The 25,326-nt window shown below is 43.4% G+C and overlaps 1 protein-coding gene across 1 annotated transcript; it reads right to left on the reverse strand.

The window, feature by feature from the left end:
- Positions 1 to 5,450: 5,450 nt before the first annotated feature.
- On the reverse strand, positions 5,451 to 24,638 carry wapla (WAPL cohesin release factor a). Its single transcript, XM_035606050.2, has 20 exons — positions 24,339 to 24,638; positions 23,273 to 23,686; positions 22,443 to 23,127; positions 21,128 to 21,435; positions 20,819 to 20,949; positions 18,350 to 18,445; positions 17,211 to 17,411; positions 16,445 to 16,581; positions 14,474 to 14,585; positions 13,657 to 13,887; positions 13,379 to 13,490; positions 13,179 to 13,276; positions 12,892 to 12,968; positions 12,167 to 12,342; positions 10,859 to 10,974; positions 10,494 to 10,724; positions 9,572 to 9,791; positions 8,303 to 8,391; positions 8,109 to 8,204; positions 5,451 to 7,392 (listed from the first exon to the last, which is right to left on the reverse strand). The coding sequence occupies exons 2-20, from the start codon at positions 23,658 to 23,660 to the stop codon at positions 7,327 to 7,329; spliced, it is 3,570 nt and encodes a 1,189-aa protein (XP_035461943.2). The 5' UTR covers positions 23,661 to 23,686; positions 24,339 to 24,638; the 3' UTR covers positions 5,451 to 7,326.
- Positions 24,639 to 25,326: the final 688 nt, after the last annotated feature.

The following is a 25,326-nucleotide window of genomic DNA, read 5'->3' on the forward strand; positions in this document are numbered from 1 at the left end:
ATCAATGACGACACGTCTCAACGCTCGTAGCCTTAACAGCAGTGAATAAACCGGTGACCCTGAATATTACAGACGGATTGTTTGAGCAACAAAAGACAAAATACAGAAACTGTTTGCAGACCATTAGGAGAACGGAATTTCAACATGATGCGCAAACTTATCCGTGTACACCGTCAAAATAACTCAACTCTAATTATGTATCTTTACATTTTATTAAAAAACTTATTGGTGAATTAACAACCTTACCCATCAGTGTTATGCCAGTAATTACAAGCTATATTTTATTTTAAAACATACTGTATACAGTATATTTTTTCTGCTTTCTCTGTAACATTGTGAGGTCACGACTCACTATGTAAAGGGCCCTGAGATAACGTATGCCGTGATTTGGCGCTGTACAAATAAAGTGAATTGAACTGAGAGACCGCACAGCGGGAGGAACGTGAACTTGTTTATCGATCCGTGTCGTTGGACAGACCCCTCTCCATCTCTCTCTCTCGTGATCTCAGGGCCGACACGCAGAGAGATGACGCGCCGATGCCGTGGATGAGCGCGTGTCCCTGAACTCCTCGTAGCGTTCTCGCGGCCCGGCCCAGCAGACTCACGAGCAGCTGCCTGAAAAAGACGAATGCAGTGAAGAAAATCTGCGCGTTACATCCTCATGGGGCTGCCGGCCTGTGAACGTGCGTGCGGCGTGTGTGTCTGTGAAGAAAGACACTGTGTGTGTGTGTGTGTGTGTGCAAGAAGTTAGTGCAGTGTTTGTGAACCCAAAAACTTCCAGGGGCAGCTGAAAGAGCATGCAACGACTTCTGTCTCAAATGAACAATATCTTGTCTCCTACTCACACACACACACACACACACACACAAAAAACCTGCCAACCCCGCACAATGCTCATCAGCCTTCACGCCTCTGCCACAGACAGAGAGAAGGCTGACAGCCCGGAGGTGGAGAGCGGCGGGAGGCAGGGGGCGGCGTGTGTGGTAGTAATACCACCACTCCTCATCTGGCTCGCCCGTGGACAGAGCCCATCTGTTAGAGTGCAGGTCACGCACACCCAGGACTACAGATGAGCCGGCGAGTCTCTCCGTCCTGCTACTCAATGATTTAAGGGGGTGAGATTAAACAAGAGGAGCCGCCCTCGCGTGCACGAGCAGAGGGGGGGATGGGGATGGGGGTGTGTGTGTGTGTGTGTGTGTGTGTGTGTGTGTGTGTGTGTGTGTGTGTGTGCACACCGCTCCGTTAGGATGCGAGGACATTTGTGGCCGCGTGTTTACACATTCGACGTGGCGCATGTGTACCTCCCGCCGCGCCTTGGTTCACGGCTTGTATTGAGCGGTGTTTGCAGGCCCATGTGTATTATTTACTTTCTCTCACACGCCTGGCTAACTGCGTGTCCACCTGCAAATAAGTACGTGTGTGAGTAAACAAGACACCGGCGAAAGCAGCCGTTTAGGCCGCAGAGTACAGCGTGCCGGGGCGGCGCTGGTGGACAGGCTGTTTGATTAAATTCTTTGTACACAAATTGGCGAGCGTCGACTCTTTTTTCACCGCCCACCAGTGAAGAGTGCCTCATTCAGTCGAGAGTGTGACGCTCACGGTTGGTTCTGGGTTTTCCTGCAGTTCCGAGAGAACACATTCAGTTCAGCATCAGCGTTTCGCCTCTGACCCAATCTCACTTGATATACAAATTGAAGAGCATGAGTTTTGTTTTTGCAGATTGCGATTCTTTTTGCTCATAAAAACAAGTACATGCGTACAGGTTAGACACCAAAACAGTGTAGTTTGCCAAATTAGCTCCATCGTTAGCAGCCAAACTATTAAAGTACTGCTTACATGTGAACACATGAGTAACTAGAATGGCAAGCCAAGCAGCTGCCCATTGGGCCCCCTGGCATTAGGCCATTAGCTCAGAAAATATAACGACAGCTAGGTTCCACTCAGTACTGTATCACTTTGAATTATTAAAGTGCAAATTAACAGTGGACCATTATTGTGAGTTGGCTACTTTTAAGATTAAAAACAATAGAAGCATAAAGGCTAACATTGGTGATGTAAGCAACCCAGCTACAACTTATTAAATTGATAAAGGGTGTGTTAGATTTACAGGGGGGGGGGGGCTGTGATGGCACTCGTACCTCTGCACGGTCCCCTTAAATTAAAACAAGCCACATCAAACTGCAGGATCCATTAATTCAATTTTAGGAAATGTCCAAAAAAAACACACACCCTATATTTCAAAGTTAAATACTGAGGGGAAAAAATCTTGGATCCGCACAAAAAAATGTAGATATTATTTTTTGGCTCATGCCCAGACCTTCCACCAAGTTGTGTGGAAATCTGTTTGATTAGTTGTTGCATAAATCTGCTGACAAAGCGACAGACGGGGAAACATCACCTCGTGGGTGGAGGTAAATCGAAGAACTGCACTCGCAGTCTGCATACCTCCGTACCTGAAAGAGAAATCCTGTATCCGTCCGTTTTTCAGGATCCACTCCAAATTTGAATGGGTTAGATTCAGTGGCGCCCCCAGACATTTTTCACAGGGCTGGCCAAGATGGGGTGACTGAAAATCTCAGGGTGGCACACCAAAACCAAAAGCCCTCACTAAATTCCGGGAATTCTATTATGCCGCCGTAGTTTATTTTGGAGATTTGATTTAAAGCCTTTAAAGGTTGTAAGTCTGTTTTTTGTTACCTTTATTATTAAAAACTCCTTTTCCCTTTGCCTTCATTTGGGTCCTCCTCCTTCCAGCCTGTGACCCTTAGACCTAACTATACTATTTAATTATGAAAAATTGTACTTTATTGATTTAAATAAATAGTGCTTAATGTAAAATATTAGATAGAAGCATTTTACCACCATGTAGTATGCACACGCTGCTGCAACTCGCCGGGGGAGGGACACTTACAGCATCCCTGATTATATTTCATGGAAATTGGTTACGTAATCCTGCAGACTAATAAACAAGCAAGTACTGCTTCAAATATAACGGTATATTATAGGCTAATAACACTCTGTAATAAGACAAACTGCTCCTACTACAGTCGAGTCAAATTTACCAAATAGTATTGATATATTATTAAAACCATATACTGTTTGAGTCATTATGGGACATTTACAGTAGAGACCATGGGCTTGAGGCTCACGCTGCTTTGTTCATGTCATATCAGCTATTATAATTATGAGTTGTAAATAGTGTTCACGTAAACTTCAGAATTGTAATCACGAATTCTTTCTGAACTTCTCCCGCGTCTGAGCCTGAAGAAAACTGTAGTGTCATGTCAACCCTTCAGTGTAATTGAACTAGAATGTTATGCATATAGTATATGTGATCTTATTTCATGCCTCTTTTTTTTTTAAATCTGGCATGACTAACACTCACAGTGACTGAATCTAAAATTAAAGCAACAGTCAGAGAGCACCGACTGGTATTTGTTCATAATATAGCAAACATGTTACAGCCAGCCTTATTTTATTTACACTTTGCTGGATGACACTGTGTTGTGTACATTCTCTGTGCAATTTTGGATGTAGGACTTTCCTTATTTAGAATTATTTTTTAATTTACGCAACAGATCTAATTATTTCGGTGCCATTAAAAACATCTTTTCTCCGTTCCTAAATGTTCCCCTTCACCTTCTAACAATGTGTATTCTTAAGGATTGTTCAGCTAAATATTGGACAGATGCTGTGATGTGAATACAAGTTCTCTGAGCACAAAGATCTGGACGGCCGTCAGGAGCACTCAGAGCAGACAGATTTAAGAGATGAATGGTTCTGCACGTTCTCGACCAGGTGTCGAAAACACAGGCGGTGAAATGCTTCCTACGTGTGACGGCTTGATTTAAATTGACTGTTTTCAGGTGTTGATGGTCAGCGAAGTAACTATTGAGCCCTTTCATAAATGTTTCACCACCCCAGGGCGTGTGTGCCTGCAACAGCATCGGCAAGACGAGGGCATTTATCTCTCTACAGACAGCAGCGCTCTTACGGCTTGAGGGGAAATCAGTAGGCAACACCACAGATGAGAAGATACTCGTTCGTGTGTGTGTGTGTGTGTGTGTGTGTGTGTGTGTGTGTGTGTGTGTGTGTGTGTGTGTGTGTGTGTGTGTGTGTGTGTGTGTGTGTGTGTGTGTGTGTGTGTGTGTGTGTGTGTGTGTGTGTGTGTGTGTGTGTGTGTGTGTGTGTGTGTGTGTGTGTGTGTGTGTGTGTGCGCGCGTTTCACTTCAGTGGTCAGAGGCTGACTGCTCACACCACCTAGTGGCATTAAGGCCTTCAGAAGAAAACAGCAGGAAGAAGAAGAAAAAAAAAAAAATACATAAAATAAATATTTGCAGCCTTTACCCAGTCAGTCCTTCCCTTCGCAACAAAGCAAGTGTGTGACAGAACAAAGAAATCCCCTCGCATGGAGTTTAAAGGTCATTATGCTACAATAAATCTCTCGTTAATTAACAACACCAAAACAAGAGGCCATATTAGAAAAATAAATAAAGGTGGCACAGCATGTGCACAGGGGAGAAGAAAGACCAGAAGACAGATGAGTGGAGCCAGAGATGGAGCGGGATGAAAGGATGGATGCTGGGGGAGCTGTAAACATGCAGCCGTAGTTCTCCGCCTTAGGCTGTGCAGCTTCACCGAGAGGCTTCTTGATTGACAGGTGGGACCGTTAATCCCCCTGTGCTCCGCATCCGTTTCTCCCTCACAGTCTCCCTCGGTGGAGGACATCCTATCAATCTTGTTAACCCATGGAAACACCGCCTTTCTGCTCCCCGTGTTTACCCTCATCCACTTCCCTGCCACTGATCATCAGAGGGGGACGGGCGCTCACCGCCTCTGACTGGCCACACCTGAAGAACTGCCATGTATAATATATGGAGGTGGATGAAAGGCGGCATCTGCACCGCTGCCCATCTTCTCACATGTTAAGATGTTGGCCAACAAGACGTAAAGACATAATTAAAGGCCATTTGTGCACTCTGAACTAATCCGATTGCACCGCCCTGGCGTCCCCGCCTGTTTTTGACACGTCTGTCATCTGCGTGGAATTCGTGTTGCCAGATAGTATTTCCCTACATCCCCCCCAGGCTCCCTGAGCTATTTGTAAGTTTGACTCTCAGATAGCATATGCAACAAGAATATTTTGTTTCCATCACGCAACAGTCAGTCAGGCTGAGGAGCCGTGTCCACAAACTGTCACCGCTGAGTGTTGTTAAGTGTACCGACTGCGCTTTGAGCCCTCGCTCAAACACAGACGGTTTGTCAGGGATACACACACATACACTCAAAGCCCTGTAAGGTTAGAGGCCCGGCAGCTACAAGCTAGAATACAAAGTTGAGCATTCAGCCGCACATGAATACCAAAGGAAAACTAAATCACCCGTTTTGTATTAATGCACAAGTTCAATGGCTTTTCTGGTATTGAAACAATTCAAAGAAAACACACGGAGTATATTCAAAGTAGCAACTTTTTTTTTTTCCATTTTGAGATACAACTATTTACATGTAACCAAAGACAAGATCTTGGAAATGGTACAAACTATTTGTGTTTCTCTTCCTGCGATTTTTGTTTCTCCAAATGACAACTCAGAAATATTGTATAAAATAAAAATATCAGCTTCAGGGAAAAAAGTAGTCTAAGCATTTTTTTAAATGTCCATTAGCAACTATGTACAGGAGTATTTACATTCAGACCAGAGTTTGCAAAGTAATACACAGTCAACAGTTGCAGTTATGTTCACTGCAGCACCTACAAACCTACAGATAAACCTAATCTGCTAACGCAGGTATGGCTGTCATTCAGATCAGTGATCGTACATGTGAGCAGTACACGGCAGAGGAGTTTCAAAGGTTCAGGTGCTTCGTCACAAGTAAAATGACACCGTGGAAGAATAAATAAAACGGGAGCTTGATGTTGTCCAATGCAGACACTCGGTGATACGACGGGAGTGAAAACTTGACGCTACATGTGGCCTGACGCGCAGAAGTTTAAAACCATCACGAGGAAATTCCCAACGTCAATTAACATGAGCATACAAAAGATAAAAAGACTTTTCCAATTTCATTAAATGCATTAAAGTGTGGTTGAAATTCAATGTGGTTTGAAGCCAAAACTATCATTCAATTAAATATGTCGATATATGAGCTGCGTCACACTAAATATAATGAAACAAAAAGGAGGAGCACTAAGCATTAAATTAAATACATTTAAACAAATAATAACTTCATTATATTCAAAAGGAAGCACGTCCATTCATTTCTTGAGAAATTCACCACGTCTGTTATACTTGAGATAAAATGCATACTGTAATCACATACTGTTTAATTCATTGAAATGGGAATGATCAAAACAGACTAATATCTTACCAAATTAATAAAAAACGGATCATAATATTGTGTAATTTCCAGATGCCATTATCAGTCAAATACAGAGCATCCTAGTGGGGAAGTCATACAGCTGTTTAGTCTTTAAAAGTCATTAATAATTTGGGTGGAAAAATAAAATGCCCTCGAAGAAAAACAAACATCTAAAAACATATCAACACACCTATCAGATCTGCTAACTCACACGGCGTAGAGTTAATGAGCACAATGAGAATAAAAAACCAAAGCTTAAAAATACTCTTTCCCTTAAACAGTCGAGCCAACCGCAAACACGCAGGTGAATGGATGTATGCGTTCAAAATCATTCCACACGAGTTAACTAATAGAGACGTCACTTTAACGTCCATGAAAATGATTGTTTTTCATGCTGATCAATGATTTCTCCCGTGGCTTTGACACGGATGGGCAGAGATTCAAATTTAATGATCCATAAAATTAGATTCAGAGGTTCACACGGCAACTGAGCGAACAGAATCGAGAGCGGACAGTGGGCAGGAGACTGTTTGGGACGTTTCAGGAGGACGTTTGCTTTTGTGTCCATCTTTATGTCTGACATTCCTCTGCCTCATTCCCAGTTACCTGAGGGTGAATCCTGAACCTTTCAAGTTTATCTGACTCTATCTGCAGCATTAGTTGACTGGAACTGAAGGAATCTGTGTGTCTGCAGGGAAGCGGGGCTTTGGTTCTGAGAGTAAGTGAAACTCTCGTATGTGTGTGTGTGTGTGTTTGTGTGTGTGTTCAAACGCATGTCAGAGTGCGCCACTAGCAATGAGAATTCAGCGTGATCACAGCACTGGTAGATCAGGTGGAGTTGTAGGAATGCTGCTGAGACTCCGATGACCTTGTGTTGCTCCTGTCAGGCGGGGGGGGGGGGGGTGACCAGAACAGCCTGGGACCCCTTTAATGAGCAGCCAGAGTGTGAGTCCGCGACCTGGCTGTCTGTTAACAGTGCTCCAGGTAGTCAATGACCCGCGAGATGGACTTCTGTCCTGTGGAGCCCATTGCACACTGTGTGGAAAACAACAAAACCAAGAACAGGAGTGTGAGTGTGAGGGTGAGAACACGTGCTGCTCTCGTCGAGTAGGTCCGAGGAGTTACTTTAATTCATCTTTCACATTATTACTTGTTGTGAACGCTTGTGCTGCGCGAGTACACAGGAATCATGTGTAATTGATAATGCATTGATAACATTTTGTATGTTGTGACGACACATGACCGCCACAGCGTATCATGAAAGCAAAGTGCCACTAGACTACATATGCAAGTGATCTCTGAGCAGCTCAGACAGTTTAGATTCTAGAGGAGGGAAAAATCGATATCATATATTGGTCATATCTATCGGCTGCACAGCCTCTTCCGACATTATGCATTCCTAAATCTCTGTGTTAATGAGATGAACATCTATATTGTAGTATTTTCTCAGAAAGGAGGTGCAGAGAATGTAAAAGCTGCAATTATTTCAAGTTAAAAAGAGGCACACAAATGTGCTCAATGGGCCCAATTAAATGGTGTATTTTTGGTTGCTTCAATAAAAATGTGCCTGGAGCTGAGGATTGCATCAACACTTTCAGGTGCTTGCAAAAAAATAACCCTCCGAGGAGTATTTTCAGTATTTCTATCACGTGAAAATGAAGGCTCATCCTTTAGGAAAACAATTTTGCAGAATTGTTGCTTCTGTGCAGTATGTCTGCACTCCCTTAGACCACATCACCAGTCATACTCACAGTGAGGTTCATGAAACTCAGGAACTTCTTCAGCATTTCTGTCATGATGGAGAAATCCCCTTTAGGTAAATTCTTTCTCACAGTAGTCACATTGAGCTGCAGGGGGAGACAGAAAGGTGGGTGAGCAACAACATGAATCATGTTGAGTGGGAAACAATCTCCAGTCATATGGTGTATTTGTCCAATATGCTCACCTGGCTACCCTGGCACAGACAACCCAGCAGCAGGGCGGTGTAGGAGGCCACAATGCTGTCCTCCATATGCTTGCCTGCATGCTGCAGAGCTACAGCAAACACAAGTGAGAGAGAAAAAAGATTCACCGTTACAGTGACATGCACTGCTGTTCTGGAGAGTCATGGCAGGACGTGCTGAACAGAAACATCCTGTGAGGAGGAGTTTGTAGCTGTAATTCACTGGTCCGTTTCCCAACAGTCTGGTTTGTACTGAGGAGGAAACATTCACCACCGAATCCTGATGACGTTACTGATTTTTTTCTTATTGGCGGCCACATTCAAGATTCTGAATTTAAAACCCAAACATCTGAGCAGAATGTCTGGGCACATGAGCTGTTTTACTGTGAATTCATAATTGTATCTCTGATATATAATGAGACTGTTTTAGTTTCAGGCTGGTGTGCAGCAGGAAAAACAGCTGAGCAGTCAACAATTGGCTGAATCTACAGCCATCGTAAAGTGTTTTTATACTCCTACTCTCCTCTCTTAGTACTGCATTAAATTAAAATGTATGCAGGATTGTTGGAATATAGATGGAACTTCCACTGACTTTGTCAATTCATTGTTTGGTTAAGGAAATGTCAGATAATGGTGAAAATGTCAGCTGGGAAACTGGGACTGGGCAATGGTGGGTAAATGTTGCTGGAAAAATGATTTGATGATAATTAACTGATTATCAAAACAGTTGTTGTAATTCAGTTTTGTACTACAAGAAATGCCAGCCTGCTGCCTCGAGAGGCGCACATTTTTTCTTGGGCCAACCGCTGAGACGCAGAGAAGGATATGAAGCTCATGTCACGCAATAACCATAACCCCAATATTAAGCTCATTTAGCTACATAAAGACTTTAGCCTGAGCTCAAAGCAGCTCCTCTTACATGTCTGAACAGTCTCAGTTATACAGGTCTTGGTATTTCAAAGTCTGGTCCAAGTGCGTTTTTAATTCTTTTTGGTTCTGGGCCTTTGTTTGATGTCTTTCTGTGGTTTGAGAGTGATGAAAACAATAAACACTGAACAACATGGTCATTCCATCTTTTAACGAGCACCAGAGGTCGTCTGCGACACAGGAGAATTAACACCCATTCACACCCTGACTCATGTGACCCGATGGTCGGGTGGGTCAACAATTCACATGTGAGCGTAACCAACTGACAAGATGTTAATGCCTGGGCCTCCCCAGAGTCAGTGACAACTGATGAGTGAACGGTAGCAGACAAGATGAAACACCTACCTTTATTAAGGTCCAACTCTTCATCCTCCTCCTCCTCCTTCTTCTCAGTCTGGCTGTCGTTAGACTGGCTGTCGGTGGGCTCGGCTGCCACCCACTGGATCTCTCCCGAAGTCTCCTGCCACTCTCCGCTTTTGTCCAGGGCCGGCTTGGGCGCCTCGCTGATCAAGTCATCGGTCTTGGCTTCGGCAAGGATGGCAGCGCGCTCTCTCTCCAGGAAGAGCTGGGGCATTACAGTGACGCAGAAACACATGTCAACTCTAAACACAAATTAAACTGGAGCCAGTTAAAACTGCAGATTCTTAACAATTCAAAGGCATAAAAGGTTCAGCACTATAGCCAAGTTATTTCATCACTCCATGTCAGTCACTGACTGGGAATGCCAAACACTCCGAAACAAGCTTTAAACTCCTGACAGTGAAGAGTGGTTTCAGATTGAGTGCCCAGTTAACTCTCTGAGGTTTTTTCAGAGTCTCAGAAAACCTTTCCCCCATGAGTCAGTTGGGCAAAGGAGAAGTATCAATAATTAAACAAAGCATAAATAAAGTGACATTTCCATCTTGAAGTTCAAATCCATATATGAGTCTGCATCAATTTACACTTGCTTATTACTGGATGTACAAAACTGCAGACTTGCGCATTTAATTAAGAAGCACTGACGAGAGCAGCTTGTGGTTTTGTGCACCAAATGATATTTTATTATATTATTCTTATTTGGAAATTTCTCAGAGCGATGTCTGAATGTTCTCTCTGACAGAAGCAGGTGATACACCGGATCACCTGTTCATACAAAACAAAGCACTTGCTGTTCCTGCTCCCATCCTTACTTCACAAGATATCTCCTGTGGCCAAGACCAAAAATAAATAGAAAATATTCACAGACACTGCTATGATATTTATCAATGAGTCCTGGCACAATACGTACCTTTACAAGTGCAGCCAGAGCACCGGAGGAATTGGGCTTTCCGGCTTCGTCTGCCTGAGTCTCAGCCGCGCTCGGCGGTGCTAACTCTTCCGCCGTGTCCGATTGTGTCGGGTCATCAGGCTGCATCAGGCTGTCCTCCAGACAGGTGTCGTCAACAATGTACTCCATGTCCACCAGACCGTGGCGGTTCCTGGAGCTGTACTCCACCAGGTTTATTAGTAGACCCAGACCCTGGTATACAAAACAGAAAGCACAAATAAGAAACATAAAGGGCCCAGACATATTCTAAGCGATTGCAAATCAGCAGGATGTCTTTCAACACTGGTGTCGCGTTGTTTTGTTCTGTCCAAGAACAGCTTACTTACCAGAACTCGCACGTCAAAGCGCTGCTCCTGAGGGATGTAGCGTGGGACTCGAAGGACGCAGTTCAGAGCGGTAACTGTTAGCTGTTCCTGCTCACCTGTTTTAGTACTTCCCCACTCTGAAGACAGAATAACATCATCATTAACCTCCACTGATATCTGAGAGGCATCGCTATCCCCTGCTAAAAACCTGAATATTTGATTTTGTGGTGAAGTCCATCTGAGCGATTTGGTTTAAGTCTACTTGATTACATTAATAAGAATTTACAAATTTCAACACTGATACTATGCAATCAATTTTATTTATTACATCAGACAAGCGATAAGCCAATTCGACTGAATTATTAACAGGTGTAAAGAAATACGAGATAAAACCAGCACCTACTGAACAAAGACATATTAAGAGAAAATGCAGGGGAAAACAAAAGTGGGGCCATCAAAAATGCACAGGTAATTTCTGTTTAATAATCGAGACGAAAACACTCTTGCTCAAACGTACGTCTTGACAGATGGCATAAGTTATTGGTCTAGGGCTTGAGGAGGGATTACTGCTAAAATGACACCCACAAAAAGTGAAGATGAAAATATAGTATGCTGCTTCTTTCAGTCCCACAAAGTCCTTTTGGCCTTTTACAGTTGGGCCTCGGCTATAGTGACGCATGTTGGATGTGATTTCTTGGTAAATGGACTGTATTTATAAAGCACTTTTCTAGTCTTATCAACCACGCAAAGCTCTTTAAAGCACAAGCCACATTCATCCAGCAACGCTTTTTCTGTCACATTCATATGCTGTCAAAGAGCCGTCAGAGGCAATTTAGAGTTAAGTGTCTTGCCCAAGGACACATTGGCATGACTAGAGGCGGGGATCAAACCGCCGACCTGTCCTGACCCACAGCTGCCCGCCATCAATCACAGCACAATAGGCCGCTTGCATGAGTGACAGTCACTGGATCTGTCACTGAAACGCCGCGGATGGGACAGGTACGAGTCACCACAGCTGGAGAACTGGTTTGGAAGAGTGAGATCGGATCCCACTCTAACACTGTTGCTTGTTGTGATGCACAATGGACACATGATGTTAGTGTTTCCAAATCCTCAGAACACCTCACACACAATAGGCTGTCAATGATGCAGTGAGTGCTATGAAATATCGGTATGTACAGACATGTTTCTATTCTGTTGTTGTTTCTGTTCTGTTGTTGTTTGTTTCAGTTTACATTTTTGATTGATTGATAATAATTTACATTTCTGGATCAAGATCTATCTGTGCATTTTACATGGCATAAAATATATAAAGGGAAATGACAATACCATTGTCATGGGTCAGGTTGAGCAGCACTCCTATGATGGCCCTCATGCAGTCCTCCACTGCCTTGCCCACATTACTGAAGCTGCAGTGGGGCAGCGCTGCTCCAGACGATGACAGAGAGCTGTTGTTTAATGCCCTGCTGTACCGCTGGATCATATCCTCACAGTACCGCAGAGCTCTGGGGAAAGTAAAAAGTTGATGAGAGAAATTAAAATGCAGAATAAAATGGCACAGATGAGACATTTTCAAAAAACAAAAAAACAAGCATGTTTGAAGAAGAGAGGAGGAAGAGTCTCAAGGTGATTCAGAAAGAATAACTTCAACCGGTTTCGCCTGCTATTATGCGTCAACCAGTATAAACTTTTAATCCAAGTTTATTCAGTGGTTAAACAAAGGATCCAACTTTCCCAATAATTCCCATTAATGCAGCTTGGAAATCTCGACAGGCTCCCACGGTAAAAATTACTTAATAATTAATTGGATTTTCTTTTACCTACAGTCTACTCAATGCAACACTAAATATTCATTTGCATCAAATAAGTGTTTATTTTTTTATTTAACAGAGATCTAAGTTACTGAAAAAGCTCCACAATATGCACAAGGACACAGTTTAATATGTTGTATAAAATGGTGTTACAAAAAGTAAACTGGATGGACCGAAGTAGAAAGAGCCTCATTATGTGTCCGTGTCCGTCAATAGCAGCCCCAAGTCCTGTCTGGTGCTCACCTGGCAGAGGAAACGATGAGCTGAGAGTCTTTGTAGGCAATCAAGTAACCTTGGTTTTCTGGGTTCTGCACTGTCACCTGTCGGAAGGAGATGAAAGAGAAATAGAATCAATGGTTGAGAAAGTACATCAACGAACTCGAAAAACGGGTCAAGAACCCGCAGAAGAGGGGAGGCACTTGTGATTGGTTCAGCTTTTTTAAAGGTAAGAATAAAAGTCACCAGCCAATTCACAGCTCTCAGTGACACTTTGGATGAGTTTGGTACAAGAGAGATGGAGCAGTACTTACACTTTCGAGCACTCTCAGACACCTCTCGGCGCCCCATAAAGATGCTACCAGGTTCTCCTTGTCGTCCTCTTGGCTCAGGTTCTGCACACATTCTTTAACTGGGGCAACCCAACACACACGGGTTACATGATTATTCCACGTGCAGGCAGCTACTTGAAAGCCGACAGCTTTGACACTCCAGTAACATCTCACACACTCACCTTTGTCTACAATGTGGTCCAAACCTCCCAGAAGCCGCAGCTCTTCTTTGAACCAGTCCCCAGCTCTCTTGGAGGTTAGAGAGAGCAATGTCTCCATGGCAAGGTGGCCCGTCTACAACCGGAAAAAATATGTAACATCTACAATTAGTACACAAGTTCATTTCCAATATTGCATAAACTTATAGAAACATTTTCAGAGAGGATGGCTACTTGTTGAAAATAAGTTGAGTCCAAAGGTTTTTTTCTTATGATCATTTAAGAATTGAAGGACAACGCACTGTAATGTTTTCCAGGTCCAGATGCTTATTGTGTACGGTCTCGCACAGTTTCCTGATCTTCTCCTTGACCTTTGCAACCTCCTTGGGTGTGAGCTGATCCTCGTGGCCAGAGTAGTCCTGGTCCAGCTCCAGCAGTTTGATCATTAGCTCCAGACATGCTCTGTCCAGGTCCATGTTTAGACGGTCCCGACTCAGAATATACATGAGGGCAGCCGTGCACAGACCAAGATTCTGGTAGAACGACAGAGACCAGGTTTAACAAAGTGGTGTTGAGCAAACTAGGTCAGACAAGGTGATCAGTGATTTGAAAACCCTGGACCATCATGAAAAAACCTCAATCCACTATTACTGCACAATTCTATACATTTAGAAAAATACCTTGGAGGGTAACATGGAAAATTCTCTTAAAATAATTGCAAACAAAAGGCAAGGAAGAATAAGACTACAATGAATGGAAAGAAATTGCGATTTTTAAGACATGGAGAAATGCAATCTTGTTTATATAAAGCTGCTGTGCAGCATACAGGTCACACTGGAATTGCTACACAGTTGAAAAGACTGATGATTTAGAAAAAAAAATGACAGTTCAGTCTAACAATACAGGTCTGCAATGGTATATAATATATTTAGGGTTTTATTTAAGTCCCTGATTCACGGCTGTGGAAGTTAACCTCAAGGGAATACATTTCAGTCTATCACAGAAAAAATAACAAGAGTAGTATTTATCCAAAACAAGTTCACATATCCCTATGCTGAAGTTTGAGGGAGATGACAAAAGTGAAACTGGAAAAGCAGGTGACGGAGGACATTTACTGACCGGGTGTTGCGGTGCATCGCTGAGCATTTTGAAAACCTGTGCCACTTTCCCTCTGGCCCGCAGGTGCATCCTGAAACCGGGCATGGCACATCTTGTGGCCAGGCTGATTATACTGCAGCAGTTAGAGAGGGAGAAAGAAAGGATTGTAGATATGGTGGGTCAAATATTGAACAGTCTTGAAGAAAAAAAAGAGAGGAATTACACGTTGAACAGCCTTTTTTGAAATCATCCCTGGTGACTCCCATCTCAAACATGTTCTTTTTTCTATTTCTACTCAATGAAAATGTTTCACTCTCTTCACATCAAAAGCCTGAAAAACATTCCACGGCTGGACTTCCTTTTTCTGAAGCCAAGGTTGTGTCTCCAAAATAAATTCCATTTCCACAATGGAGAGGCTTAGAGCTTTAAAAACCATAGAACCGAAAAACACTTTTTCTTCTTCTTGCCATATGGCATAGACTGAATACAGACCAAATACAAGACAGACAAGAGAAGGTATAAAATATGGCAGGGCTCCAGAGTGCGACCAAAAATCTGTGCAGTGCGACTAAAAATGTTCCTTGGTTGTGCCTGACATTTCGCTGGTCTGTCTGTGTGAAGCGTTGTGTTTGTTTCCCCACCAGCATAAAGCGAAGAAGAATACCATAGTCTGAGCCAATCAGAGTCAGAGAAGGGGCTGGCTTTGTCTCTGTTTGGCTCTGGCCCTGGTATTCTTCTGGGGGGAAAAGAAATCAGGCAAGATCTGGTATTTAATGGACCTGGGGCTGAATTATGAAAGACTGATGTATCGATAAACTCCGACATTATCGGTGCTGCTAATGTCCGCGCTGTTAGTAGCTGACGCTCCGACGTTAGCAGGCAGCGTCGGAGCATAGCTGCACTGGTCACAGGTGTAACCTGTAAGTGTTTTGCAAGAGAGGGCGGTAACATGAGCAATCTGTGGAGACATTTAGTGAAAGGACACTCTTCTTCCAGTGGTCCCAGTCAGAGACAACAGCTGCAGCCAGTGGGAGGAGCCTGAGCAGAGGATGAATGAGTGACACCTTGCGGTGACCTGGTTCATAGTGAAACATCTACACCCTACTTTTATTCTTTGACAGTCTCATCACTCAACACACAACATCATGTACTTTATATGAATTATTTGTTCAAAATAATGCTGTTCAGTGTTCAATAATGTTCTGAGAACAGTATGAGAAACAAAACATTTGTCCATTCTACTCTTCACTGCTTCAGAGTCAGAAATGATAATAACATTTCAAACTGCTTATAATATCGCCAAAGAAGGGCTACCATTTACAACATTTAGGTCTCAAGTCATCCTCATGCAAATGCACCTTTATTCCAGTTTAGTCATTTACATAATGTGTTAAGAAATTAGCAATGTGTATGGGAAAGCAAAGGTATAATAAGTGTATTATTGTGGTGCCAAAAGATGCAGTAAAAATGTTTGGGTGCACCTAAATGAAAAAGTTAGGCGCACCAGTGCAATCAATGTAAAAAGTTAGTCTGTAGCCCTCTATAGGTACAAATAGTGCTTGATTTAGTTTATTCTAGATGAATTACTTTTGTTTAAAAAAACATAATAATTTTTGGGTATTATTTAAGGAAAATAGAGAAAAACAAATAATTAAACCATCACAGACTATGTTATATCGCATGTGAAGGATGAAAAAGAATCTTGTTAAACATAATCACTTGTGTTGCTGCTGATAGCAAGGTAATTATTGCTGTTTTGTTTACTTTGATTAAGGACAGTTGCACAAATTATAAAGCTCTGATTAACTGAAGCAGCTGTTCCTCCTTTTCCTTTTAAATAAGCCAATACTTGTACAACTATTAAGTGAGATGCTTCAGTGTCAGTACCAATGTGCTAATTATGAAAAATAAGGCAACAGCAGACTTGTGGCAGGTAAGTGCCCCGGTGAAAATGGCACAAAGGAAGCACTATGTTCTTTTTCCCCCACTTACCTAAGGCATCTTGTGTTGAGTGGCTGACTGCTCTTCAGCCCCGTCTCCAGGTACTCAAAGTCATCTGTGAACTCTTGATTCTCTCCGAACTCCACCACGTCATTGAAGTGCTTCACATGCTGCACCACCGTGTACAGCTGGCGGAAGAGGAATGGGGTTGATTAAAGCTAACTGGGAAGTAGTGCGTTTATCCAGAGATATAATCAACTCGCACAGACACACGCCCTGCGAGGGAAAACTCCTCTGTACTGGTTCCATTAACAGCAATAGCTGACTGTGCTAACAGCCCTGATCAGTCTGCTCAGCATGTGGTGTTAGGGCCTGATCAGCAGTTGACTCTGTATGGTTACCAATATCAAGAGTCATGCTGTGTGTGCTCAGCATGACACATGATGGAGGAGCTCATCCTAAGCCAACACCAGTGTGTAGTGACGGATTAGCTGAAACCGTTTGCCCTCTGGGGATCTGTGGCAAACGGATTGATCTGGGGCCAGAGAGCACTTCTGTAAATGATACAAGCTGTAGGGAAGTTTAAAGTAACAGCAACAGTCCTCACTGCCACCTCCCACCCAAGCTGGGGTTCAAATAAATGACAGTGAGCTTGACACCATGCTTCAATTTAATGCTATACTTTTACTGCATAACCTGCAGCACATGAGCAGCCCGTAGTGAAAAGTGAACACAAATAAGCATTTAAATGCAAAAGACAGTGTTCCTCCGCAGCCTTCTTAAGCAGGCTTCTAAAAATAGTGTTCTCAAGACTCACCTCCTTGTGCTCCTTCCTGCATTTGAGCGCTGTGACAATATCCTGGTTGAGTCGCGTGGGTAAGGTCTCTGACTTAATGACTTGAGGCGGAGGTGGAGGGGCTTTGAACAGGCCATCATCTTTATGAGAGTTGCTATCCTTGCTGCTGCTGCTGCTGCTGCTGCTGCTGATGCTGCTGCTGCTGCTGCTGGATAAAACGGCCTGAGGAAGAAAGAGGCAGAGAAATGGGACTCATACCAAAGCAACAAAATCTGTATAATGACATGTCCGCAAGATTTACCTCAGCTGAATAGGTTGTTAAGCGCACAAGCACACTTTAATAAGTGTTGTTAACAGATGTCACATGCTGTGGTCCAAAGTTATCAACAAATTCTAGTTGCCAGATGCTGATTAGCTCATCTCTAAACAAACTATATTGCCATGGAGTGAATTCAACAGCAAATATACAAGTAAACCTCAGTTCACTTGTCTGGTACAAGCTCCACATGAACAGAAAGAGACTAATTACAGTAATTAATACAGAACTGTTGACTACTAAGAGACCAATAAACAATGTCATGGGCTGCGGACAGCAGAGAGCGGAGAATTCTATAAACAAATGGTTCTAGTTATTAGCATTTGCTCTGCATAACTCCCTAATATGACTTGCCTGCTTTGTGTGCAAAATTTATTTCATTTTCACATCACAATTTCAGTTTTCCCAAGCTGATGGTCCAGTTCATGACAAAGTTCCCTGTAATTAGTTTATTAAAAAAAATATAACAAAAAAATAGAGCTAAACATATTACATAAAACTAGAGCCTGACCAATATTGTTTTTTTGGGAGGTCAAAGATAAGGCTGATATTAGGGAGTGAAAATGTTTGGATACCGATTGGCACCGATTCTAAGGTTTCGTTATCAAAACCTTATGACAAGGGAATTAAAAGTAAAATAGATAGAACTTGATTTTTTTTTTTTTTTACATAAAATGTAAACATAAATAATCATTTCTGCATCGTTTATACTGTAAAATAATAAACAAGTAAAAAAAAATTAACGTGATACCGATAACCGTGAAATGCTCATATCCTAATATTATTGGGCAACCCATATATGGGTCAGGCTCTACATATAACCACAAAGCGAGTCATATCTTACTGGAGCAGTTGGAGCTCGGGACAGGGGAGGAGCAGGCATCTCTTCAGGCTCCGGCTGGTTCCAGTGACGGGCGTTGTACACAGCTTTAGCAGGCGACTGAACACAGCAAGAATTTTAAAGATTAGTTCAATGGCTATAGATAAAATGATATGATGCTTGTGTTCCATGTTAATCTCCATGATCCATTCTGGCTTGAATCCCAGTGTTTAATAACCTGACGATGCAGTTAACTAAACAGAAAGTGAAAGTGTCTGCTTCATGCAGCAGCAGAGTCAGATCTCACAGTGACAAAGACTCAACTTGTGACGAGAGGAGAGTTGACAACAAGGACGATGAGGATTTGGTGTCAAATGACAAAAAAATTGTTATGGATGTTTTGAAGGTCCGCCGGTTCCTCGAAATACAAGTCAATGTGCTCGAGGGAGCGAGTTAGCTAGCGAAAATGGTGAAGAGCACTGCATTAAGGCAACGGTGCAAAAGACTAAATTGGAGATCTTATATCTCCGTTAATCTTATTATGGGAAGTGGAATGACACAGTCTAAGTAATTGATGGGAAACACTGCACACAACTTCAAGTTGCGAGGCTGCCTGCATGCAGCAAAATCTCACATCAAAGATTTAAGGATGCGCTCCACCATGCCGACACGCGTCTTTTGTGAGCTGTCCGTTGTAATCTGTAACACCGGTGTTGTCACAGAGTGGTAGCTCGTTTTGAAGCTCCAAGTTTAGTATTTAGACCAGCTTGTTGTTTTTTCAGAAACAGAAGTATAAATAATTTGGAGGAGCAGGGAGGCTGACTGAGAAATCGTCTACCTGCAACATGCAGCAAATTGGACAGTACTAGCTGTCAATCACGCTGTATCCATGCCCCAATGCATACAGTGCTTTATATTCTATTTTTCTCTGAACGAGACTGTCATTTACAAAATCAACATCATGTTGTATTTAAGAGATTTGAAACTTTCGATTCAGACCATAAACTCCTCAGGAGAAATGTTTACTGACGTAACAAATTAAAGGGGCAATAAGCTATTCTAAAGCAATACATGTTATTTCCTCATGGTCCGTTAGCTGTCGGTTCGGTGTGAACGGAAAAAAAATCTGGGTTTTTCGGCGCAGTCGAAAACGAAAAAATGGTTCAGACCACACCCCACGACACTGTGTGCAGTTTATAAACATCACTTGTCGACACACCAAGAGTTTTGTAGGCGGGTGGCACTGCAACTCCGTGGTTTTGGCCTAGTTGTCAGTGTGGCAGTCTACCATACGCAAGGTTGTGAGTTTGCGGCCTAGCCAGAGCAGTAAAAGTACAACAACAAAGAGAGCTGTTCTCCAAAATTGCTTACTGCCCCTTTAAGTGAGATTAAAGGGGAGTCATTTTCTCATACTTCTATAGAAACTGACTGTGTTGCCCTCTCGTGGTCATTCGAGAGAATACAGAGTTCAGGCACCTCCGCGTTGGCTTCACTCTCGGGACCTGGAGTCTACTTCGTCCATTTTTACGGACAGTCTATGGTTGTCACGGGTTTAGTACCCAGTGGGAAAATTTCCACACCATGGCTTCCCTAGACTGAGCACATAAATATTGCATAGTGCACACGTGATGATAGACTGAAACAACAGCAGCCTCGGTGTGAAGCACACAACCGTCCCCGAGCGCACAAAACATTTCTTGAAAATGACACATTGTGCGAGTCAATTATGTATCACACAGACAATGTTTGGAGTTTTGTAGATGACAGAGACACTTATTCACACAGGATTAGGAGGACAGACCACAAACAACCTAAAGCATCTTAACAACATGATTCATATAAACAGAGCAGATGTGGGCATTACACAAAGAACCACAAATCAAAGTAGAGTTATTCAGATAAATATTGGTCTGCACAAGCTGTAATATTCAGATCCCCCTTAACAATGAAACACTGTACAGTGTGTGCAACTGAAAGCACATTTACCCCTTTCATGTGATCCTACTATCACAAATGAATCCCTGGGCATCAGCATTCAGAGCATCAAGTATGCAACTGTAGTTTTAACACGCATTACTACTGAGTCATAGAATTCCATTACATTAAATGACGGTTTCAGTTGAGCCGTTTCCCCGACTACTTGCTCTTTTTTCCCCCTCAGCTCCCTCCCATTATCTCAGTCTATTTTTAGATGAGCAGGGTATTCTGTTATGTAATTGTCTTTTAAAAATCTATAACAGGCGGCAAGTTCAACTCTGGTCAGGAGGAAGGTCATGAAGGTTAGATAGCACACTTTGACCCCTTCATATTGATCGACGACTCCTGTTAAAGTCCATATCAATAGGTCAAGAGATTCGTGCCAGCTCATTGTGTAATTACTGGAAAAAGTGCGACCGGCAGTTGCTCAAAGAAACGGCTGCATAGTAAGGGACAAAAATCCCATCTGACTTAAAGCAAAGATACTCTCAGGATATGCCTGGCATGCTCATATACCTTTTTGGGTCCACTAAAGATTTTTTTGAGCCGACTGCCAATGTCCTTGGATTTGTCACTCTGCTTCCCTGAGCGTCCCCTCTGCCCCTCAGAGCCACCAGGACTGCAGTCATCAGAGAAGTCAAAAGCATCTGTAGGAGAAACCAAACCAGTATGTAAATGGACTGACTAACCACACTAGGCCATCCAAGCTCTTAAAGTTAAAGACAAAATGTTTTAGAAGCTTATGAGGTAAACTTGAGAAATGCAACAAAATATCAATTACACCATCACCAAATTAGTTTTTCTCTCATCAACAGAGCAGCCCACCTGTGTTGCTGCTGGCCTGGCTGTCCTGAGAGTCACTGGTATGAGGACTGTCCACACCCGAGCTTAGAGCAGCCAAGGCTGCAGCCTCCTTCTTGGCCTTCTTCTCCTTGGCCCGAGAGCTCTCGTCATCACTGTCACTCTCACTCAGGTCATCGAAGCCGAAATATTTGATCTTGTAGTTACTCTTGCCTGCCATGGCCCCATCTGACCCGTCCTCGCCCTCCTGTTCCTCTTTGTCTTCAAAGCCGAAGAACTCTAGCTTGGACTCAGTCTTGGTCTTCCTCGTCTTTGTCTGGGTGGGTCGGAACCTGCAAAGATAAGAGTGAGATGATTTTTTTTCTGCTTGTTTACATTGTTGATGTGTTTTACTGAGACAGTGTAAGACAGGGGGAACTGGAGCAGCATGAGCACAACACAATGCACACATTGAAAACAAACAAATAAAATAAAATTAGAGGTAGGTTGTCAAACTTCTGCATATCTGAGTGAACTGCTGTGAAAATCCTACAACAGTTGCAAGAGAAGACAACAAAATACTACTGTGAACACACCGAAACCAAATAGAATACATAATGGACCTATAACAGATCACGAATGCTACAGATACTAACAGCAGTTTCTCCAAACAGCTGATGTAGACAACATCCGACAATGAAAATACTTGTGTTGAACTTATCATTTAGGTTAATTAAATGACTCAATGGGTGTCACATTTCTGAAAGCGTATAAATATGATCAAAACGGGATGAGAATGATTGGATGTCGATGAATGAATGGGATGACATGAATGCTTTTTTAGTGTGTTAATCTCTAAGAACTTTGAATCAAAGGGCTGTGGTGTGATTTACAAAATGATAATTGATGCATGCACTATGATAATTGATAATAATTCTTAAAGAATAATAAATTCAGAACAGGGGACCAGTCCTTGATCCGCTGCTCTCTTCAAGATTCATGGCAAACTGAGTTGTCGTCAACTTGAGGAAGACATTACTGTCACCTAGGTCACTGTCACTACCACAGCTTCTCTGCTCTGCAGTCTTCTGAAAGTGCTTGTATATGTGTGTGTGTGTATGTGTGTGTTTGTGTGTAAGTAAAATTTTGCTGGGCCTCGCCCTCAATAAAAAAGCAATAGGCGAGGCCTGACAGCATGTCAAAAATCACGAGTTATACAAGGAAGGCAACGGTAAGCAAAAACCTGCTATAGTCCATTAGCACCATTTCAAAGAAAAAAGCATCAGTGATCTATATTTGAAGGGTTTATAATAAAACTTTATGTCCATTATGTGGTTGCGACACAGAAACACAAGATTACCTGGTGGTTTTGGAAGGTGGAGCATCAATCTTCTTCTTCATCAGGCCTGCCTGTCCGAGGTCAGCTGGGGCAGCAGGAGTAACCAGATCATCGCTGCCCCGCTCGATGGTGTCCTGGATGGTGACGTTGCACACTGACAGACAGGACGGGTGCAGAACAGTGTAGTCCCTTACCCTCCCGCCGCCTCTGCCCGTTGGCTTGGCTGCTGTCTTAGTACCAGTAAGAGTAGTACTTGCATTCGCAGAAAGGACACTGTTGGGTTTATTTTGGGCACTCACTGTTTCATTGGGCGTGTTACTGTTGTTTTCTGCAGGTTCAGATGATGTTTTGTCAGGCCGGGTGGGTCGCTGGTATTTCTTGCAGTTAGAGGCCCTTAGGGTGAATGGGGATGGGGGAATGTTGTCCACTGGTTCTGGTGGAGGCTCTGTGGGAGGTTGTAGCTCAGCACTTTCCGTCTCCTCAGATGACAGCCCATCATAAGAGGAAGACGTTTGAAAGTCTCTGCAACCACCGGGTGCATCACCGGACAGTTTGAGGTCTATTTTGGGAGCTGAGAAATTCTGATGACCAGAGGGGACTGTGTTTGAGAAGGATGCCGCACCTGCAGGTTTCTGGTTGCCTTCTGATGTGCTTTTGAACCAGGGCTGGCTGTTTTTAACAGCCTTCTCTTCAACTTTTTGCTTGCCTACGAATAAAGAACACAATTGAACATTGTCACATCAAAATTAGCGGGCAGGTCAGAGCTAGATGATGAAATGACACATATGCAGCGAACAGAGAAGATTTTAAGGCGAAGATACATTTGTGTAGTTGACACATGGATGACTTACTTGTGAGCGCTGCAGCCGTGCTTGCGGAGCCATGTGCAGACGCCACAACAGTGGCCGTCCCGCCGCCCTGCACTGCCGCTGTCTTTGCCACGTCGCCTTCGTTGACTTTCACCTGGGACAGGCCGTGAGAGGTCACAGTCTTGGACTCGTCGTCGCTGTCAAACCCAAACGGATCATCTTCACTGTCGCTGTCCTCAAGCCGGGGCCTCTTGGGGAGCTCTGCGGCGTCGGGCTTCAACAGAGGCCGTTTGGCTCCCAGCTGAGCCTTGTAGGTGGTGTCCCCCCATTTGGTGGTCAGTGTGGACCGTTTGTTGGAGAAGACCTCTTCGAATTTGGAATTGGCCTCCCCTCCCTTGCGGTTGTAGGTTTTACCGAATCTCGATGTCATGTCGGATGTTTTATATTACATATTCCCTGCGAAAAGAGGCAGGACACGTTCAACATTTAACACAAAACTCATGTACCTCGAGGCAGAAACTCAACCGACCACCGTGAGTCTGACAGTTAAAAGTTACACCAATTTTACTTGTACGTCGTTGCGTTAGTACCACGTCCCAAGAATGGGAGGAAAAAGGTGTGTGCGCACATAATCGCTTGCGCGGGTTGGGTCAGTTAACTTGTCGTCAGCTCCCGAGTCCCCCACTGCTTAGCATGTGGCTAGCAGAAGCAGCATCGCTGTGAAACAACACCGTCCGACCCGTCGTTAGTGCGCAACACAACGGGAAGCTGAGCGACTGGAATTAACTCTGGCAAAACTCGCGCGGAAATACTTTACCCGACGTCGCACCCGCAGGAGCGTCAACTCGCCCGCATCGGTCGACTCCAGCTGGGCCTGCTCCTGCTTGTAAAGTTACCATAAAGTTAGCCGTTAGCTCCAATGCTGCTAAACTAAGCTAACGGCAGCCCCCTGTTTACACCCCACACACGACTGCCTCCAATGTCGGTAAATGTCGCGTGCGTGATATCGTGTATGGTGCGCGCAGTTTCAAATGCGCGTTTCAATGTAGAGATCGGGGTTCGTAATAAGGCAGAGTGTAAAGGGAACAGACAACGCGCTCACTCTTACCTTTGAACTCCGGCGACTTGCTAGCAGTCCGCTTGTTTTTGAGCCAGCCGGCTAGGCCCGTCGCGCGAATGAAGCGGGTAAAGTCCGTTCAGCGCCGTCGAAACAACACTAGAGAAAAACCTGTGGCCGGAATATATGTCCAGAGTGATGCTTGTCACCCAAAACGGCAGCCCACGCGTACCAGTGGCTAATACGGTCTAAATATAGTGGATAATCCGGACATTTTGCATTTTATAGTGCAACCGACGGCCATTAAAATAACCCTCCCTCCTGGTTCCTTGGCGAGACCTCTGTCTATGCGCTGCGAGAAGTGGAGTGACCAATCAGCGGATGGGGTGTTTTCCTGTGCTCTGAGACTTTCCAGCAAGAGTGACTGTGATTGGTTTAAACACGAAGTCACAACAAACGATAGGGGGCGCTGTATGACCACATTAGTTGAACTAAACTTGAAGACGTGCCAGAAGAACCATGGCAGTGACGTCGGTCTGATGTGTCTCTCTCACGCTGTGTTTAGATAACTTTAACAAAGAATGAGCTTCACCTTAACAAATTACAGTTCTTGTATTTACATGTTACATGTCCACTGCATTTGAGAGGGAATCTATAGAAGTACAGCTCAAATTGTTTGTGAACTTTCTGTCTGTTGACAGAATGTTAACTTGAGATGAGATGAGATGAGATATTCCTTTATTCGTCCCACAATGGGGAAATGTGGTCGTTACAGCAGCACAGTGGACAGAATATAGGAGAAATAGCAGAATAGAAAGAAATTTACAGGATTTTTTTTTGTAAAAACAGTATGTATGTAAAAAATATACAAAATATGTATATAAAAAATATAAATAATATGTACAGAGCAGTAGCAATAGTATATAAAAAATATAATAAATATAAATATTGCACAGTTGGTTATTGCACCGTTGGTTATTTCTCAGTGGTTGAGTCCTTTGTGTGTGTGGGTGTGTGTGTGTGTGTGTTCTATTGGGAG

This window comes from Scophthalmus maximus, chromosome 10, assembly GCF_022379125.1.
Source record: "Scophthalmus maximus strain ysfricsl-2021 chromosome 10, ASM2237912v1, whole genome shotgun sequence".
Lineage (NCBI taxonomy): Eukaryota > Metazoa > Chordata > Actinopteri > Pleuronectiformes > Scophthalmidae > Scophthalmus > Scophthalmus maximus.

Excerpts from the sequence above, each read along its gene's own strand:
- wapla (XM_035606050.2), bottom strand. The coding sequence starts at position 23,660 with ATGACATCGAGATTCGGTAAAACCTACAACCGCAAGGGAGGGGAGGCC. Across the intron at positions 14,586-16,444 it reads CTCAACACAAGATGCCTTAG|TATAATCAGCCTGGCCACAA; the intron begins GTAAGTGGGGGA and ends TAACTGCTGCAG. Across the intron at positions 13,888-14,473 it reads GCGATGCACCGCAACACCCG|AATCTTGGTCTGTGCACGGC; the intron begins GTCAGTAAATGT and ends TCGTTCTACCAG.